At 37.9% G+C, this 22,500-nt stretch overlaps 1 protein-coding gene across 11 annotated transcripts in view; it reads right to left on the bottom strand.

The window, feature by feature from the left end:
• LOC106873239 (plexin-B) overlaps nucleotides 1-22,500 on the bottom strand; it is a 287,941-nt gene that overhangs the window by 89,322 nt on the left and 176,119 nt on the right. For all 11 annotated transcript variants that reach the window (XM_089363453.1, XM_089363460.1, XM_089363462.1 and 8 more), the window contains exon 5: nucleotides 7,468-7,668. In XM_089363453.1, coding sequence (XP_089219579.1) covers nucleotides 7,468-7,668 — 201 coding nt within the window. The remainder of the gene's footprint in view (nucleotides 1-7,467; nucleotides 7,669-22,500) is intronic.

Below are 22,500 nucleotides of genomic sequence, written 5' to 3'. Positions count from 1 at the left end.
CTTAAAATTGTGATTTCCACGTCAGTATAACTAGTGTCTTCTACGAAAGCCTCGGGCAGACCAATGCCCTGTGAATGAATTCGGTAGATGGAAATTGAGTGGAAGCTTGTTGTATATATGTTTCGTCTTTGCCTTAACTCACTTCCATCGATTAACAACCGGTGTTGGTTCGCTTACATCTCAAAACCAAGCTGTTTGGCATAAAGACCGATAAAATAAATGCCAGATTTTAAAAGGCACTGGTGGCGGGAGCGGGGTATTAGCCCAAACGTTCCAAGGCGATGCCTTAGCATGGCCGCAATTCAATGACTGAAAACAGTTATATATATATGTATATATACATATATATGTGTGTGTTTGTGTGTGTGTGTGTGTGTGTTGTGTAAATTTTATGTTTAATCTGGTGTTTATAATTTTTAATCACAATTACACCGAAAAAGAGGAAAAAACGTATTGTGATAACAGTTTTTTTTTTTTTTGAATAAGGATAAAAAAAATAAAATTGCCTTCAAAATTTCAATTTTGCTTCCAAATTATTGATTTTTCTAACTGTGGCACGCAGCCGTAAATGTTAGTTGAACGGTTCTAGTCAATTAATTTAGTCCCCAAGGAAGAATAAAAGGCAAAAATATTATACCCAAAGCAGTACTTGAACCAAGAGAAAAAAACCCATAAAAAGATTTAAAAGGAAAGAGGAAAAAAAGTATTAAGGGAGATAACTCCATTGCATAACAAACTAAGAGAGATAAATCTAAATATTTTAATATATGCAACTCATTAACATTTCTGTCCCTTGCGGGTTTTGTCTACACGACTACGTATTTGTAAGGAAGCGGATAGGGCAGAATAGACGCTAGTAAATTACAGGTACCTGAATAGATAGTAGTAAATTACAGGCACATGAAAAGACAAACAAGGACAGACAAAGGGTTTAAGTCGATTACATCGACCTCAGTGTGTAACTGGTACTTAATTTATCGACCCTGAAAGGATGAAAGGCAAAGTCGACCTCGGCGGAATTTGAACTCAGAACATAAAGACAGACGAAATAACACTAAGCATTTCGCCCGGCGTGCTACCGTTTCTGACAGCTCACCCCCTTACACTTGGCAATATTCTTTTCTACTCTAGGTACAAGGTCCAACATTTTTGGGGAGGGGGCCCAAGTCGTTTAAATGGACACCAATACGCAACTGGCACTTAATTTATTGACCCTGAAAGGATGAAAAGCAAAGTCGACCTCGGTGGAATTTGAACTCAGAACGTCAAGACAAATGAAACACCACTAAGCATTTTGCCCGGCATGCTCACGATCCTGCCAGCTCACCGCCTTAAGTTCTAGAATAACAAATGAAATGGTGAAGAGCACCTACAACTAATTATAAAATTCCAGTTTCCTCAGCAATAACAAGTAACTCTTACACCTGGAAAGGCTCCTAGTACATGACTGAATGAAGCTCACCTACCACCAAACTGCAAAAGCCAAATGTTTTTCAGGTTGTAGGATTTAAATTTGTCTTCCACCTCTTCCCCCTCCTCTTTACCACCACCATAATCATCATTACCATCATCATCATCACCATTATTGTCATCGTTTAATGTCCATACTCCACGCTGGTCCATGCTCCATTCACACCTAAGGTGTTTTACGGCGGGGGGGGGGGGGATACAAATTGCTTGCAGTATTTGTTATCAACCCCCACAAGGATGAAAGGTAAATTTGATCTCGATGTGATTTGAACTCATTGTTCAGCTGATTCAATCTAAAAGATAACAGGTGTCTGTGGAATGCTCAGGATGCTGGAACTCAGAGATAAAAAAATGTCGACGAACCAAGAGAAGTGGAGATCTGCTGTGTGTGTGTGTGTGTGTGTGTGTGTGTGTGTGTGTGAGTGTGTGAGTGTGTGGAGGTAAACCTGTCCAACCCATTGTAGCATGAACAGATGATCAAGTGATGATAACAATCTCTGCTGTTGTTAATAATAATAATAATAATAATAATAATAATAATGATAATAATGATGGTGATGATGATGGTGATGATGATGATAAGGAGGAGGAGGTGGAGGAGGAATGACAAGAGAAAGAAGAGGACCAGCAGATTATGGAGATCAGCATTCTTTACAAGCTATCGGTATGTAGAAATCTTACAAGATCTATGCACTCAAGGTAGAAATTGAATAATAATAATAATAATAATAATAATAGTGATAATGATAATAATGATGATGATGATAATAATGATGATGATAATACATGGCCTGATAGTTTATAAAATCAGAATTCATTATAATCGACAATTTGTTTTTTGTTTGAAGGAAATGCATAGAAATTCTATACCTCTGCTATGGTGTTGCATTCAATCTAGAAAATTCTAATAACAGTAAAAAAACAAAAAATAAATAAAATAAAATAAAATAATAACGGTGGTGGTGGTGGTGGTGGTGGTTTTGGTGGTGATAGCGGTGATGATGATGATGGTGATGGTGGTGGTGGTGGTGGTGGTGGTGGTAATAATAGTGATGACGATAATGGTGTTGCTGCTGCAGATGATGACGGTGAGTACAATGATAGTGGTGATGATGATCATGATGATGGTTATGATGATGATGCTGATAATGATTGTGATTATGGTGATAATGGTGATGATGATGATGATGATGACGATGATGATGATGATGATGACGATGATAATAATGTTAGTGGTGGTGATGATGATGATGATGGTGGTGGTGGTGGTGGTGGTGAAGACGACAGCGATGATGACGATGATAAAAAGGATAGATAAAAATCTACAGACTATAATAGCTTATCAGAGCAGCTACGCTCTTGAAATTTATCTCTGGCAGCATGTGGAAGAAGTTCTGGTTTTGATCTGTCTGTTAATGACATTTTAGCAGAGTAACTGATGCTCATGGAATTGATTTTCAAGAATTTGATCTGCCATGATGTGAACAATTTGTTGAGGACTCTAAGAGCTGAGAAATTATGTTACAAAGGCAAATATAATTAATGGTAGCCAGTGAGAAATCAATATCTTTAGTTCTGGGTGATTAGAAAAGAGAGGGAGAGAGAGAGAGGGAGAGAGAGAGAGATGAAATGGAGATAGAGGTGCTTGGAGGATGGAGAGAGAAGAGAGAGGGAGGGAAAGATAGGGAGAGGGAGAGGGGAGGAGAGAGAGCAAGCCAGAGCGAAAACGTGTAAGGGGAGAGGGGGAGGGGGACCGAGAAAGAAAAAGACTGAGAAAAAGAGAGAGAGAGAGAGAGAGAGAGAGGAACAAAACTGACAGGGGGAATGAGAGACAGAGAGGAAAAGAGAGAGAGAGCAAGGAAGAGAGAACAAAAGGGAGAACAAGACAAAGAGAGAAAAGAGAGAGAGAGAGAGAAAGAGAAGAGTAGAGAGAGAGAGAGAGAGAGAGAGTGAAGAAATGGAGAGTGTGTGGGGAGAGAAATTTTTCATACTTTTGACATGAGATTATCTCAGCATATCAAAGATTAATAATCTGTTTTGCATAATGGTAAATCTAATGAGAATGGTAAACACCATAACACTATGTCAGTTGCAAGGTATGCATTTTTTTTCTTCTTAAATTTTATTTTCATTTTATTCTTATTATTATTATCATCATCATCATCATTATCATTTTTATTATTACTACTGGTTTTTTTTTTGGGGGGGGGGGGTTTGTGTGCCAGAGACTCTGTTGAAGGTTTTTGTTTTTAGGTTTGTGTAATTTAAAGCATGTCAACCCTGTTAAATTTCATCCCTGTCAAAGTAATTGCAGCTCTTTGTTTGTTTTTTTTTTGTTGTTTTGTTCCTAGAGTTGAGTAGTTAGCTTTCCAACCACATGTTTTCAGGTTCCATCCCACCCTGTGACGCTTTGGTCAAATGTCTTCTTTTATCACCCCAGGGCAATCAAAGTGTTGTGAGGGGATTTGGTAAACGGAAACCCTTTGTATATATATATATATATATATATATACATCATCATCATCATCATTGTTTAATGTCTGTTTTCCATGTTGGCATGGGTTGGATGGTTTGACTGGAGACTGGCAAGCCAGGAGGCCACACCAAGCTCCAATCTGATCTGGCAATCTTACTACAGCTGGATGCCCTTCCTAATGCCAACCACTCTGAGAGTGTAGTGGGTGCTTTTTTACGTGCTACCGGCATGGGAGCCAGTCAGGCGGCATTGCCATTGGCCAAGTTCAGATGGTGCTTTTTACATTCCACTGGCACAGGAGCTACTGAGGGGTGAGGTGGGGGGCTGCATGTGTGTTCGTGTGTGTGTGTGTTTGTGTGTGTGTGAGTTTGTGTGTGAAGGCGTATGGCATGGGGCATGGTAGGTAGGCTAGGTTGTAGGTTCAATTCCCAGACTGGGTGGCAAAGACTGGGTGAAACGTTGTGTAAACAACAAACAAGATGAGGACAAATATCCATCAAATGTAAATAATGTAAATAATGTACATAATTCCACATCTCTAAAACATAGAACTGTATTAACATTTGTTTATAATGATCAAATGACCATGCTTCACATTAGCTTCACAATCTCTCCATCAAATAAAAGTTGCATGAACAGGTGCACAGTGTGCGATGTGTCTGGCATTGGAGGGATCGCAGAGCAATGTGAAATGAAGTTTTGCTGAAGAACACAATGCACCACCTGGACAAGGAATTGAAATCGTGATTGCTAGATCATAAGTGCAGCACCCTAACCATTAAGCCATTCACTCTCTCTCTTTCTCTCTCACACACACACACATAAACATATACATATATATGGATATGCATACACACACACACATGGATATATGTGTATGTATATATATGCAAATGAATCAAAAACACAAACAAACACACGTAATGTATCTAAAGACACAAAATGTTGCTTTTTTTTTGCTTTCTTTTTTGTACCACGTCTTGTCTGCACTTTGGTTATCTAATAAACTAACAAAGCTGTTTATTAATCTAAGCTATTAAAAACAGATCCTCGTTCCAACAGAAAGAAAAATTATGTAAATGGTTTCTGCATGTCTCCCCTGTTTCCTCCCCTACTTATAAGCATTTCTTTAAACTAGCATGGGTGGGAGCATCCTGATAGCTGAGTCAACAGGATACCAGACGACCGGTTGAGGGAATTTGGTAACTTATATCCCCCATCACTGTCGTTCTGTTTTGTCCATTGCCAAATTGCCAAAACGCTTATCTTTTAGTTCTTTTGAATAATTGATAGTGAGAAAGAAGGGACAGGGTATATATGGGTGTATGTGTATATATACATGTGTGTGTGTGTGTGTGTATGTATATAATACACTCACACATATAGTATGTGTATGTGTATACATAACACACACTCGCATGTATATACATCTATATATAAAGGGAATGAGATAGATAGATACATAGATTTCTTTATTAGCCACACAGGGCTCAACACAGAGGGGACAAAATACAAATGTAGAGTTTTTCTTTTCGAGGGGGTCGAAAACAAAGCAGAAAAAAAAAACAAAAGTGGTTGGTAGATAGATAGCTAGATAGATAGATAGATAGAAAGAATGATAGATAGATAGATAGAAGAAAGATAGATAGATAGATAGAAGAAAGATAGATAGATAAATAGATAGACAGATAGATAGATAGATAGATAGATAGATAGATAGATAGATAGATAGATAGATAGATAGATAGATAGATAGGTAGATAAATAGATAGGTAGGTAGATAGATGGATGGATAGATACATACATAAATAGATGGATAAACAGATGGAAAAGGAAGAGAAGAAAAAAGAGTTACAAAGAGCTAGAGTAAAGCATAAACAACAACAAAAAAACAATAAAAAAAGTCCCCAGATGGCTAGATATATGATATATGGATAGATACATAAAGAGTGGAGACAAAGACAAAAAAAAGAAAAGGACCACCAGACTGACTGACTGAGAGAGAGAGAGAGAAAAAGAGAGAGAGGGAGAGAGAGAGATAGAGAGAAAAAAAGAGAGAGAGAGAGAGAAAAAAAGAGAGAGAGAGTGAGAGAGAGAGAGAGATAATGTGTGAACATATGACAAACTCAAATACAGAAGTGACACCGATTTTAGTATTGAAAATGAGAAAAAAAGGCCGGCAGGGATAGTTTGGGTGGGGCAGCAAGAATATAGGAAATTTTCATTGCATTCTAAAAGTTAGTTATGTAGATATTTAAAACCACATGGTGATGCCACATGGTTTAAAATATTCTTGTAATTAATTGGAATTTAAGTTGGAGCTTTTTTTTTTATATATATTTTGATTTAGTTTGGTTTGAAATCTTATTTTGATAAAATAAATATTTCCATGAATTGAATATGGCTGTATGGTTAAGAAGTTTGTTTTATAATCATGTGGTTGCAGGTTCAATTCCACCGTGCCACAAGATTGCTTATCCTACAAGAAATAGCAGCTTAATCTTTCTCGAGTCTCACTCTCCCATCTAATGAAAGAAGGATGGATTAGATTTTATACCAAGTGGCTGGTAAGCAAGCTACTTACCACACAGCCACTTCTATATTCATATAGGAAAGATGAAAGACTAGGTTGACTCTGGCAGGATTTGAACTCAGAATATAAAGTTCTGGGACAAACACTGCAAAACAATTTTCCAATACTCCAATGATTTTGTCAACTCACCACCTTCATGGAAACTACAACAATGTGTGTGTTGGCACTCCGTCGCTAACGACTTCAAGGGTTCCAGTCGATCCGATCAACGGAACAGCCTGCTCGTGAAATTAATGTGCAAGTGGCTGAGCACTCCACAGACACGTGTACCCTTAACGTAGTTCTTGGGGATATTCCGCGTGACACAGTGTGACAAGGCTGGCCCTTTGAATTACAGATACAACAGAAACAGGAAGTAAGAGTGAGAGAAAGTTGTGGTGGAAGAGTACAGCAGGGTTCTCCACCATCCCCTGCTGGAGCCTCGTGGAGCTTTAGGTGTTTTCGCTCAATAAACACTCACAACGCTCGGTCTGGGAATCGAAACCGCGATCCTATGACCGCAAGTCCGGTGTCTTAACCACTGGGCCATTGCACCTCCACACTACAACAATAACTTATGATCAACAAAGAAGATGCTTGCATGGTTGCTTGAGGTGCTAGAAATAGCAGGCAATCTTCCTCAAATCTCATGCTTTATTTTAAAACCGAGAGATAAATTAGATTAACTATTTGAAACAGATGGAGTGGGCTTCGCTGGATTGTCTTTCAGGAGAGATCTTAATTAGATATTAATTACATAGCTGGCTTGAGGACCAAATGAATAACAATAGCAACAGCAACAATTTGAGCTTAAATTCAAACAGAGAATAATAAAGGAAAAAGAAAAAGAAGATAGATAGAAAGAAATAACGATACAAAGAAAGAAAGAGAGAGAGAGAAAAAGACAGAAAGAAAGAAGGAAAGGAAGAGACTGCTTGTTATTACTGACCTTTTTCAAATGTCCATTAGAAGTTCCTGCTAAAACCACGATGTGTGATGTGGACTTTGTCATTGCGACTGACGTTAAGGTTTCATTTGAAAAAGTAAGAACGGCCTTCGATTCCACAGGAAGATGTCCAATAACTTTGGCATATATTGGAAGTGGTTCTAAATTGCACATATACTGTTCAGGGCTCATCTGTTTATCTTGCTGTAAAAGTTAATAGAAAAGAAAGGTTTAGTTTTTTTTTCTTCTTCTTTTGTGTTTTTATATATATATATTTTTTTCTTTTACAGACTTGGTGAAAAATTCAATCATTCTTTTAATATACATACATATATATATATTTATCAGGAGCAAAATATTCAGAAGTGAATATCTATACAGATATATATATATAGATTCTCATATTTTCAGTGTTAATTTTTCAGGTGGTCTAAATTAGGGTTTTGAGTTTCTTTTCTAGCAGACAGACACATTAGTGTGTCCTTTTGATTAATATAATTATATATATATATCTAATATTTTTTTCTTAAGTCTTTGTGTTTCGGAATTATTTTTGACCATTTTGGTAATTTTTATATTTAAAAAAATTAGGTTTTAATACTTCTGCATAAAGTTTTGTTTATTTTAGTCCTGTTCACATGTATTTAAAAACAAAGATGTATAAATAATAAATACATATATATATATACATACATATATACATATACATTATATATATATATATATATATATATATAATATATACAGGGTGTCCACAAAGTCTGGGTACATGGGGATTAACACATACTTTAAGAAATTATTATTTCTTATATTTAATTGTTTAAGTTATGATTTTATTTACTCCATGTAGCCAGACTTTGTGGACACCATGTATATATATATATATATATATATATATATATATATATATATATGTACATGTATTTGTTTGTGTCTCTCTGTTTTGATATTGTGCAATAATCACAAACAAGAGTCACCATCACACGAGTCGTGTCAATTGTTTCGAGTCTTCTGTGAAAACGTGTCCAACCATGAGGAAAAATACCATTTCTGAGCTTAGAAACAGAGGAGGGTTGGGTGACTGGATGAGCAGTCAGCCATAGGAAATCTGCCTCAACGAATTCTATCTAACTCCACCAGGAGTTGAGGCCCCAACTCACCACTAGCATTACCGTATTTCCCTTCCTAGATTCCCACACTAAGTTTATTTTCACATTTCCTCTCTTTCTTTGAACAGCAACCCTCCAAATTTTCCTTTCCCCTCTAGTGGTTTTTTTGCCCCCTAAAGACAATCTGTTGATAAACCAATAGACCAACAGCAACCCTCAAAATTTTCCTTCATTTTCTAGAGATATTTTCCCCCTAAAGATGACCAGTTGATTTAACATTTTATGAAACTGACCAACAACAATTTTGTTTTCCTCTCCACCAAAGATATCTGAGCCTCATATACATCTCTCTTATCATTCTAGGAGAAAAAAACTGGCAACGGTCTTGGGCATTACTCCCCTCTCTGTCTCTCTCTTTCTTTGATTAATTTCCGAAGAAAACAAAAACGAAACAATGTAAATATTCCATAATTTGGGGACCATTCTATGTTTTAATCCTTTTTAAGCATCTATTCTCAATAATTGACAATAACTTGAGTTCCTTCAAATGAATTCTATGAGATGATCAGAGAAAGCCAAAATTACCAATATGCAAGGAAAAAGAATATTTATCAGCCATTTTCAGCTAATTTAACGGTAGAGCGTATGTTTGAAATAAATCACTCTCTCCCTCTCTCTTTCTCTCTCTCTCTCACACACACACACACACACATACATGAACTATTGAAATGTTAATAATTCTGTAACAACAACAGCGCCTGCTATTATAATTGCTTTCATGCAATAAACGTTGTTTAAACATAAAGAATCCAGAATCCTTAGAACTCATCCAAGCTTTCAATTTTGTTGTTTCCTTCCCATAAGAGCGTAATATTTGAAGCATTAAGAATTATTAACAACAGGCATTATAGAGTTAAGAAAATAATGAAAATATCAAAAATGTTGTGGTTATGGATTATAACTTTTAAGTACCGTAATACTGCATAGATAACATACACTTTTTCTTCACCAAAATCATAATTGAAATTAATGCTACATATAATACATGCAAAGGTTTTTCCTCCACCCACTTTTATTAATAATGTAATAAAGCTTCACTATTTTAAAAGTTTTTTTTTTTAAATCCTCTTTTTAGCAAAGGCACAGGAGTGGTTGTGTGGTAAGTAGCTTGCTTACCAACCACATGGTTCCGGGTTCAGTCCCACTGCGTGGCACCTTGGGCAAGTGTCTTCCACTATAGCCTAGGGCCGACCAAAGCCTTGTGAGTGGATTTGGTAGACAGAAACTGAAAAGAAGCCCGTCTGGAGCGAACACGTTACAATGAAGTAGAGAAATTTGAAAAGACAACACGGAACCGGTTATTTCTCAAAATACAATGTTTATATACCAAAAAGATTTTATAACATTTTTCTAACATTTTTCTGACATAATTTAAATATATACTTTAACCATGTAACACAAGCCTTCTGTAGTTTTTTCACTCTTATTATCTTTTATATATATATATATAAATATATATATATATATATATATATATATATATATGTGTGTGTGTGTGTGTGTGTGTGTATTTATGCGTGTGTGTATATGTTTGTGTGCCTGTGTTTGTCCCCCCAACATCACTTGACAACCGATGCTGGTGTGTTTACGTCCCCGTAACTTAGCGGTTCGGCAAAAGAGACCGGTAGAATAAGTACTAGGCTTCCAAAGAATAAGTCCTGGGGTCGATTTGCTCGACTAAAGGTGGTGCTCCAGCATGGCCGCAGTCAAATGATTGAAACAAGTAAAAGAGTAAAAGAGTAAAAGTATGGCTCTGTAGGTTGAGAGGTTTGCTCTGGAACCGGCTGGTTATAGGTTCAGTCCTACAGAGTAGATGTTGTTGGTTAATGTCCTATATATTAATGTTATGAGTTAAGTAACACCTTGTGAGCAAAATTGGTAGACAGAAACTGAAGAAGCCCATCTCTCTGACACATGCACACACATACACACGCACATCATATATGTACGAGGGTGAGTCAAGAAGTAATGCCGTTTTGTTTAGGATAGGTATAATTACCAACACAGGAACATATATCATCATCATCATCATCATCGTTTAAGGTCCGCTTTCCATGCTAGCATGGGTTGGACGATTTGACTGAGGACTGGTGCCTCCGGATGGCTACACCAGGCTCCAATCTAATTTGGCAGAGTTTCTACAGCTGGATGCCCTTCCTAACGCCAACCACTCAGAGAGTGTAGTGGGTGCTTTTATGTGTCACCCGCACAAAAATGGCCATGCTCGAAATGGTGTCTTTTATGTGCCACCCGCACAAGAGCCAGTCCAGGGGTACTGGCAACGATCTCGCTCGAAAACCCTACAAGGCCAGTCAGGCGGTACTGGCAACGGTCACGCTCAGGATGGTACATCTTATGTGCCACCCGCACAAGAGCCAGTCCAGGGGCACTGGCAACGATCTCACTTGGCTTGCCGGGTCTTCTCACGCACAGCACATTTCCAAAGGTCTCGGTCAGTAGTCATCGCCTCGGTGAGGCCCAATGTTCGAAGGTCTTGCCTCACCACCTCAGCCCAGGTCTTCCTTAACTGTTAGGGAGTGGCACTTTTTCACGCAGCTATCCTCATTCATTCTCACCACATGTCCAAACCAGTGCAATCATCTCTCTTGCACACCACTACTGACGCTTCTTATGTTCAGCTTTTCTCTCAAGATACTTACACTCTGACGGGTATGCACATTTACATTACACATCCAGCGGAGCATACTGGCTTCATTCTTTGCGAGCTTACGCATGTCCTCAGCAGTCACAGCCCATCATACATCAAAATGAAGCTGGTCCTCTGTGGATCACATCCCTACTTCTCAACATAGTCACCGTTTCTCTCGTCACTGGAATAATGTTCGCCTCTCAAACCCTCTTTCGTGGCACCAAAGATATGATAGTTTGAAAGTGCTAAATTTGGCGAAACATTGCTATTGAGAGAAACGGTGACTATGTTGAGAAGTAGGGATGTGATCCACAGAGGACCAGCTTCATTTTGATGTATGATACATGTTCTTGCATTGGTAATTATAACTGTCCTGGTTTGAACATAAAACAGGTTCGAATATTTTGGCTGGATATAGCTGGTTTATATGCTAATGGGTTAAACTAGGCACAAATATTCTACTCATTCTTTGTTCAAACCAACCAGATCCAGCCTCTCACACCTATCATACAATATCAATCTAGAAATATTCAACCATATCACTGAAATGGATATTTAGGTCAATTTAGGGATGCCATATCAGGACATGTATTTGACATGGTAGCATGTTATACACAAGCTTTTATGGGATTTAGTTCTAGTTTATCCTTTCATAAGACCAGAAAGGACCAAAAGTCTAGTTTTCATAGCATTAAAAAGAAGAAAGATAAATTTCCATCTTTGCAGAATGTTAGTCTTCTAGTCTTTTAACACATAATATTCTTTTAAAAAAATGTTTCCATCAGACAATTAAGACTCTTTCTTGCAACAAAGAAACGAAAAGGATAAATAAATAAAAAAAAAACAAAAAACAATAACCCCAGCAGTGGGTTTAAACTTATCTACCCTTAAGGCAGTAAAACAATACCTTAATGACTCTACCATTTTATCTCTCTTTCTCAAATTATCATCATCATCATCATCATCATTATTTTTATTATTACTATCTTTGCTATTATCATCATCACCACCATTATTATTATTATTATTATTATTATTATTATTATTATGACTAATAATATTATTGTTATTATTATTATTATTATTATTATTATTATTATTATGACTACTAATATTATTGTTATTATCATTATTATTATTATTACTACTAATATTATTGTTATTATTATTATTATTATTATTACTATTATTATTATTATTACATTTTGTTTTGTTAGTAACTCAAATCCAAGCCTGATTAATGTAAAAAGCTACACACCCTTTGAAGAAAATCTTAGAGACAGCACGATCGGGATTGTTCTTAAGAAAGATGTGATAAAAAGATGTTTATCAATGCGTAGAAATTATTATTACAGCATTACTGTACTTTGTTCGTATATTTCATAAAAATTATGAAGCGAAATGTTAGTTAAAGTGATAACTAAGTTATTTTATCTTGAAGAAAAATAAATGGAGACAAAAGACAGCCTGGATGTTTCATGACAAAGGCTTAAAAATTGGTCAAAAGAATTTCATTGCAAGTTTGTTCTGACCTTTTGTTTTCAAGACAAAGGATTTGCATGTCTAATGCACAGATCATGAGATTAATGTATGAGCCAGACAGATATCAGAAGAGCAGTTAGTTGTAGTAGTAGCAGCAACAATGACAATAACAACCACAACAAGCTCACCACTACTACAAAATTTAGATACAAGTTGACTATAAGAAAACAATAAAATAAATACACTTCTTCATGTGTGTTATACATCATCATCATCATAATCATTGTCATCCCTGTTGTCGTCATCGTCATCATTATCATCATTGTTATCATCATCATCATCATCATCGTCATCCCTGTCATTGTCATCATCATCATCATTGTTGTCATCGTCAGTGTCATCATCATCATTGTCATCATCATCATTGTCATCATCATAATCATTGTCATCCCTGTTGTTGTCATCGTCATCATTACCATCACTGTTGTCGTCATCATCATCGTCATCCCTGTCATTGTCATCATTGTCATCATTATCATCACTTGTCATCATCATCGTCATCATCGTCATTGTCATCATCCATGTCATCATCAACATCATCGTCATCATCATCATCATCGTCGTTGTCATCATCATCATTGTCATGTTCATCATGTTCATCTTTTGGTTTCAGTCTACCAAATCCACTTGCAGGCTTAAGCTGGCCCAGGGCTCGAGTGGAAGATACGTGCCTAAGGTGCCATGCGGAGGCGGGGGGGGGGGTAACTGAACCCAGGACCTTATGGTTGGGAAGCAAGTTTCTAAACCACACAGCTACGCTAGTGCTGCTACAGCATGGCCATCATCCAAATACATTGAAACTAGTGAAAGGTATCAAATAAAAGCAGGATATATATTCTCCGCAACTCCCCCCACCCAGCAACAACATTCCTTAAGTACAACTGCATCTCTGTCACTCTGTGACTCCTTTGAAGAACTCCTCTTTCATCTGTATTTAATTAATCAATCAATCGATGCTCCTACCTCCAACTTTCACCACGACGATGACGACGACGACGACGACGAACACCACCACCACCATCATCATCACCACAACAACAACTACCTCTGCTTTCACCACCATCACCACCACGACAACAATCGCCTCCAACAGCCACTGTCACTGCCACCAATTCAGTCACCACCACCACCACAACAACAACAACAACAACAACAACAACCACCTCCACTGCCATCACCACCTCCATCACCAACACAACAACTTCCAACACTGTCACCACCGCTACCATCACTACTGCCACCACCACCACTACCACAACAACTACCACCACCATCACAGCAACAAGAAGAAGCACTTCCAACACTGTCACCACCACTGCCATCACTACTGCCACCACCACCACCACCACCACTACCACCACCACCAACAACAACTTCCAACACTGCCACCACTGCTACCACCACCACCACCACCACTGACACCACCACCACCACCACCACAGCAACAACAACAACTGCTTCCAACACCACCACCACCATTGATGCCACCACCATCACCACCACCACCACCACCAACACTGCCGCTGTCACTGCCACCACCACGAACATCACCAACATTAACACCACCACCGCCACCATCTTACAGCTGCTGCCAAGAAATTAGCTCTCCATAGAATTTGATATGCGCTGAGAGAATCGCTGCATATTCCCAAGATCTTCCTTTTGTTTTACTTTTCCTTTCTTTTCTTCACTCCGGGATGATCCGACGAGCAATATGGAACAAAGCTGGGTCTTCTCAATCAGGGCTGACCTCAGCGGTATGGGGGAGAGGGTAGGCGCAGGGATGGGGCAATGAGGGCTACCCAACAACAACAGCATACAAATGATTCAGTGGACAACAGGGGTGGTGGCGGGGGAGACCAATCTCTCTCTCTCTCTCTCTCTCTCCATTCCCTCCTCCTCCTTCCTCTCCTTATGTCTCCCCCCTGCTGCTACCACCACCACCACCACCACAACCACCACCATCACCACCACCACCACCACCACCACCACCACCACAACCACCACCATCTCCACCACCACCACCACCACCACAACCACCACCATCTCCACCACCACCACCACAACCACCACCACCACCACCACCACCACCACCACCACCACCACCACCATCACTACTTGGCTATGATCTGTAACAGACATGTCATAATGTTTGGATGTTTTTGTGAGGAAAGATAAATAGAGCCATTCTGGATCGTATCATAACCTAAATTTAATACACTAGCCATGTAAATTATGATATTACACACACACACACACACACACACACATATATATACATATACACATATATATAGATACATATGCATGCATGTGGCATTGCCAATATCTCTGTATTAGAGAGCGGCTTGCTGATAAATCAATCAATTTATTAAAACCTAGGGAATAGCGGAACAATCATCATCACCATTATCATCATCATCATCGTTATTATTATTATTATTATTATTATTGTTATTATCATTATTATTACTACGATTATAAACACGGCCAATTTTGTTAACATGGTAACCGTACAATTAATTTATCGATCCCAATCAAGATATTTTACCTTAATTGTTATGGAGATGAGGAGATGATTATAGCAATTAACCTACATAGGAGGCCATGCATACCAAAAGGAAACATTAAGCACCGTAAACAAAAGAATGAAGGCCAAACATTTTGCATTTGGTCATGGATATTCCTCTTCTCCTAATTATTATTATTAATAGTAATATTATCATTATGTATGTTGTTGTTGTTGTTATTGTTGCCATCATTACCCCCCCCCCCCCCCCCCCATCATCATCGTCGTCATCATCATCATCATCATCGTCGTCGTCATCATCATCATCATCATCATCATCGTCGTCGTCATCATCATCATCATCATCATCATCATCATCATCATCATCATCATCATCATCATCATCATCATCATCATCATCATCATTCTTAGGGCAATGGAATGTGAAAGAAATGGTAGTCCAGAAATGGACCAAATGCCTTAAGGCATCTGGTCTGGTACTTTTGCATCCTGGGTTCAAATGCTGCTGAGGTCAATTTTGCCTATTACCCCTCCAGGGCCAATGAAATATGCTACCGGCCAGCTATTAGAGTTAACATAATTGACTAAACCCCCCCCCCCTTGCACCACCACCACCACTGCTTGCAAATTTCAGGCTTTGTGCCTATATTAGAAACTTTTCCTCCTCCTCATCACCACCACCACCACTACTACTATGATTATCATTTTTATGCCCCCTCTTTCTCTTTCATGTGTTTCCATGGGTCGGGTGGAGTTCATTGAAATAGGATTTCCTTTCTGTCACTAAACCTCACCTTTTTTTTTTTTACCAAGCAAGGTAATATTTCCCCAAGGCCAGACATGTTTTTGCAGAATATTGGGAATGAATGACACTACTCATGTAACATTGAGACTGTGACATTAATCTACAACTACCACATGGTGTCAACACAAGGATAAACAAAAGAAACCAACAAACAAAGATAGAGAGATAGATAGATAGACAACTATACACACACACACACTCACACATTTCTTTGCGTCAGCTTTATTATTATTTTTATTTTAGTGTCCTTTGTCTGGAAATCTTTTTTTGTCACACACCTGTGACCTCTTCAGTGACTCTCCATCCCACAATATAACAATTAACAATATCTGTTTTAACACATGATTTCACATCAGGAATCTTTCAAAACAAACACACACATACACACAACACACCCCAGCACATATACATATAACACACTGTTCTAAGATGGTATGATCAACAAAAAAAAAAAGTACTCCATCTGGTGAGGGATAAATATTATTTTATAGACACAATACATGTTTTTATATATTACTAATAGTTTCATATGCTGAGAAATACCTCAAACATATTCATCAGGTACAAACCACATATCATAACAAACTAAATATATATATCATCATCATCATCGTTTAACGTCTGCTTTCCATGCTAGCATGGGTTGGACGATCTGACTGAGGACTGGTGAACCGGATGACTGCATCAGGCTCCAATCTGATCTGGCAGAGCTTCTACAGCTGGATGCTGTATATAACAGGCTTCTTTCAATTTCTGTCTACCAAATCCACTTACAAGAATTTGGTTGGGATAGGGATACAATAGAAGGACTGAACTTAACACCATTTGTTTCAGAAACAATCTTCTTAACCACACAGCCACACCTGTGTCTCTCTCTATATATATATACATATGTATGTGTGTGTGTGTGTGTGTATACACACATGCATTTTATGGAAGTGGATCCATAAAAGATTGAAGCGTATCAAAGTGAAGCCTGCACCTGTTATTGGTTTGACAGAATGATGCTAATCAGACAGCTAAGTAATCCATTATCATAGCACGAAATGCATTGATGAGTGGAAGTTCACTTTTGTTTGGTAACCTGCAACTCCATTAGTATTCAAAGACGAACGGACCCTTAAGTATGGTGTAAAAACATAAAAAATAAATGAATGGATTATTTGGTGCTGCTATAATTATTTTGTTAAGAGTCTTTATTGCGATGTGAACATGGTACAGTCAGTTGCGCAATATGTACAACATCCATATGATTATGTAAAATGTTATGCAGCTCTCAACTCATCAGGCTTACCAAATATACAAGTGAGCAGTGATACGTAGTCTAATTACTAGTAATTAGAACTATGGATTGCCTATGCTCTTCCACAGAAAGGAACACAGAAAGAAACAAGGAGAGAAAAAAAAGGACACACACACACACACAGGGTGTGATGGGTAAATTGTTGCCATTTTATATTTTTAATTTCATGCATGCACATTGTTTTTGAATATGTTGACCACACAGTATAGTAGGGACAGTTAGGCACCGTCTGTGAGAAAAACAGTACCACAACACAATTCATTCTGCCAAAACTTTGGAAACGACATGCTGTACTGCTTGGCATTTGTGCCAGAAGCTCCAATACGAATATTTCAGAGTGTTTGGGTGTCAATCTGAGGACATGTACCGAGAGTGATAAAAATCAAACATCCAGTCAACATGATGGTGTTTGGAGTGATCACTAGTAATGGTGACATTATACCTCCATTCACCTTCCTACATGGCCTCAGACTCAACACAGAGACTTACATCAAGTGCCTGGAGGAAGTAGAGCTGCTGTGGGTCAAGAGGGTGGCTGCTGGAAGACCCTATGTCTGGCAACAGGACTCTGCACCATGCCACACAATCAGGAGAACCCAGTCATGGCTGTCAGACAGTTTCTGCGACCACATCATCCTAGTATCTGGCCACCTAACTTGCCAGACTACAACCCCCTTGATTATTATATGTGGGGTACAGTTGAGCGAGAGACCAACAAAACACTTTGTAACACCAAAGATGAACTGAAGGCAAGGATTATGGCAGCATTCACCAACTTAAACAAGGAGACCGTCCAGAAGGGTTGCAGGAGATTCCGAAGTCGTCTGGAGGCCAAGGTTGAAGCCAATGGTGATTTAATTGAATAAATTTAGTCTTTAGTATTTCAAGATATTTTAATGTAATTTTGGTAAATATATCTATTAAAACGAGATGTCAGTGTTATTTTCAATTTTGCGTAATTTAGACGACAGTTTATTCACTGCATCCTGTATATATAAAACAATGGGAGCTAGCACAGTAATGTGTGCTAAGCATGTGATAACAAAATGAAGAGGTCTCTACGTAGCTGGAAATAGAGGTCTCTAGTCTGCTGGAAATAGCAGCTGAAACTACCTCCTCAAATCTCTCAAATAACACCTTTCTGTCATGAAAAATTCAATAAGGAAGGCCACATAGGATAATTTAATTTTAGCAGTACCCTCCTCCATCACCCCAAAATGAACAAACAAACAGGAAGGTCTTAATTGGAAAGCCTTTTATCATCGGTCTGCTCTATTCAGGGCTGACTTGGGAGTCTAAATAACAACAACAACAACAAGAACAACATCAAAATACATCAATCGAAGCTTGGTGAGGGATACAGATGTGGTATAAAACGGCACAATGCAGCGAACACACTCTCCTCACACAGTAACAAAAGCTGTAAACATTTACACAGTTTTATAAGGAGATGAAAGGAACACACGGTGTAGGGAGTTTAGAATAAATATAACAAATAAAAAAACAACAACAACAACAAAAATGATAATAATGACAATCATGAAAATGATGATGATGATAAAAATGGTGATGATGGTGATGATGATGATGACGATGGTAGTTATAATAGTGGAGGTGATGGTGATGATGATGATGAAGGTGATGATTGTGGTGGTGGAGGTGATGTGATGATGATGATGATGATGATAGTGAAAATGGTGATGATGACAATGATAATAAAAATAACAATGATAATGCTGATAAGTAAGATGATAATATTATTATTATTATTATTATTAATAATAATAATGAATAATAATAACAACAACACAACAAATTGAAAAAGGGGAATAGACTATGTAGAGGGGGAAATATTGATTTCTGGTTCTATTTTATAGAGGATCAACATAATTGGTGATTGAATCAATCCGACTATGTTATAGGTGTTTACATGTCGACATAGAGAGAAGTGGAGGGGTTAAGATGACCCTGATAGGGATTGAACTCAGAACCAAGATGGCTGAAACTAAATACTGTAATGTAATATAATGTTGTGTAATGATGCATTTAGTTCGGGAAATCTATGGTCTCTGGTCAGCTTTGATGTTCTAGGTATGTTAATGATATGAAAACATAATATAAGAGTGAAATGGAGATAGATAGGTAGATAGATAGGTAGATAGATAGATAGATAGATAGATAGAGAAAAGGAGAGAGAGAGAGAGAGAGAGAGAAAGAGAGAGAGAAAGAGAGAGAGAAAGAGAGAGGAGAAAGAGAGAAAGAGAGGGAAAGATATATATATATATGTGTTGTTATGAATATATATATATATATATATATATATATACTTAAGTACATATACAAAGGGACAGACAGACAGATAGATAGATAGATAGATAGACAGACAGACAGACAGACAGATAGATAGATAGACAGACAGACAGACAGACAGATAGATAGATAGATAGACAGACAGACAGACAGACAGATAGATAGACAGACAGACAGACAGACAGATAGATAGACAGACAGACAGACAGACAGACAGATAGATAGATAGATAGATAGATAGATACATACATACATAGACAGACTGACAGATAGAGAGATAGATAGATAGATGCATAGATAAATAGACAGACAGACACAGATAGATAGATAGATAGATAGACACAGATAGATAGATAGATAGATTTATAGACACAAATAGATAGATAGATAGATAGATAGATATACAGTTAGATATATAGATATAAATATATATACATAATATACACATATGTAGATATTCGCACATATATACATACCTATACATACAAGGGAGTGCTGGAAAATTCCTGACTTTAAAGATATCATGAAAGGCCTAACGTTCTGAGTTCTTTTGCAGAGTTTAGAAAAACTGAAGGATTGCTGCAAGAGGAATATGTTGAATAAAATCATAATTAACTGATCTTCCTGTATTTTCTCTTATTCAAGCCCAGGAACTTTTAAGCACCCCCCCCCCTACTTATTTATACAAACATACACACAGATACAACCAAACTAATACATAAATGCGTATATATACAGACATGGTCATCTCAAAGATTAGGAATGCATCAGCATTTTTATGAAATTGTGCTAAGTGACTATGGAAGTTACTATCTGCAAAAAAACTACATGTGTGTACTCTTTGTGTATTGAGTACTCTTTCCTTTATTTATTTGCACACATATTCATATGTGCATTTATGTGTGTGAGAGAGAGAGAGAGAGAAAGAGAGACAGATAGAAAGAAAGAGAGAGATAGATAGATAGATAGATAGATAGATAGATAGATAGATAGATAGAGAGAGAGAGAGAGAGAGAGAGAGAGAGAGAGAGAGAGAGAGAAGAGAGAGAGAGAGAGAGAGAGAGAGAGAGAGAGAGAGAGAGAGAGAGAGAGAGAGAGAGAGAGAGGGAGAACTAGATGCAAGTCTTGCTGAGATCAAATTTGTTTATGTAAACGAACAATTAAAAAGATGTATCTGTTATTGATTTGCTAATTTGGTGTCTTGGAATGGTTGTTATATACAATTATGATGGAAATTTTTTATTTAATAATTACATGCACTTTAAAACAAGTTCTTTTTCATACTTTCATACATACAAGGTGGTCTCCAGCATTTTCTGCTGTGTGTGTGCATGTGTGTGTGTGTGTGTTTTGTAATATGGTTTCCTTCAGAGAAGAAAGAAAACACCAATTACGACTGACTTATTTTAGATCATAAGTGTTGGAGATTCTTGACTTCATAGCATATTTTTAGGTCATGAGGTCAGTAATGATTGGCGCAGGAGTGGCTGTGTGGTAAGTAGCTTGCTTACCAGCCACATGGTTCTGGGTTCAGTCCCACTGCATGGCACCTTGGGCAAGTGTCTTCTACTATAGCCTTGGGCCGACCAAAGCCTTGTGAGTAGATTTGGTCGACGGAAACTGAAAGATGCCTGTCGTATATATATATATATATATATATATATATATATATATATATATATGTGTGTGTGTGTGTGTGTGTGTGTGTGTGTGTGTGTGTGTGTGTGTGTGTGTGTGCGTGTATATGTTTGTGTGTCTGTGTTTGTCCCCCCAACTTCACTTGACAACCGATGCTGGTGTCTTTATGTCCCCGTAAGCTAGTGGTTCGGCAAAAAGAGACCGATAGAATAAGTACTAGGCTTACAAAGAATAAGTCCTGGGGTCGATTTGCTCGACTAAAAGGCAGTGCCCCAGCATGGCCGCAGTCAAATGACTGAAACAAGTAACAAAAAAAAAAAAAAGAGTAAAGAGTTGGTGGCTAAAGAAGAAAGAAACCACAGATCCTGATGTGCTGGCAGTAGGGAGCAGCAGCATGGCAGGGTCTTGGGTTCCATTCAGAACAAGCACCTGACCATTTCCAACAGAGAGGACATATTTCCCTCTCAGATTCACACACTTATTACAGCGGTCCTTCAGTTTTTCTAAGCCCTGTAAAAGAACACAGAAGGTTGGGCCTCCAACCAGGCAACCAGGCCTTTCATGATACCCTTAAAACCAGGAACTTTTTAGTACCCCCTCACATATGTATGTATGTGTGTGTGTGTGTGTGTGTGTGTGTGTGTGTGTGTGTGTGTGTGTGTGTACTCTCGTCTTGACATCATCTGATGATTGTGAACAAGCATCATTGTCATACAAGCAATGTTGTTCCTTTGTGGTCTTCCATGAAAAAACCCTTCTGGTGATGGTGAAATATTACCTCTACTTGGAAACAAGCGAGGGCTAGCAACATGAAGGGCATCCAGCTGTAGAAAATCTGCCTCGAAAAAATTCCCGCCTGACCAATGCTAACATGGTAAAGGAGCCATTAAAATGATGACTATGATGATGAGGATGATGATGATGATCATGAGGATGATGTTGATAATGATGGTGATGATGATAATGCCACTTGCTCTAATCAAACACAAACGAATATGATGGCCAAATGAACTTCTTAAGCACATGTTGATGCCATTATAGTTAGGAAAAGGGCTAATACAAAACTTGATCCAATTAATTGCCAGGCAT

This window comes from Octopus bimaculoides, chromosome 15 (genome assembly GCF_046866305.1).
Source record: "Octopus bimaculoides isolate indiv1 chromosome 15, ASM4686630v1, whole genome shotgun sequence".
Classification (NCBI taxonomy): Eukaryota; Metazoa; Mollusca; class Cephalopoda; order Octopoda; family Octopodidae; genus Octopus; species Octopus bimaculoides.
This window is presented reverse-complemented; position numbering and strand designations above follow the sequence as displayed.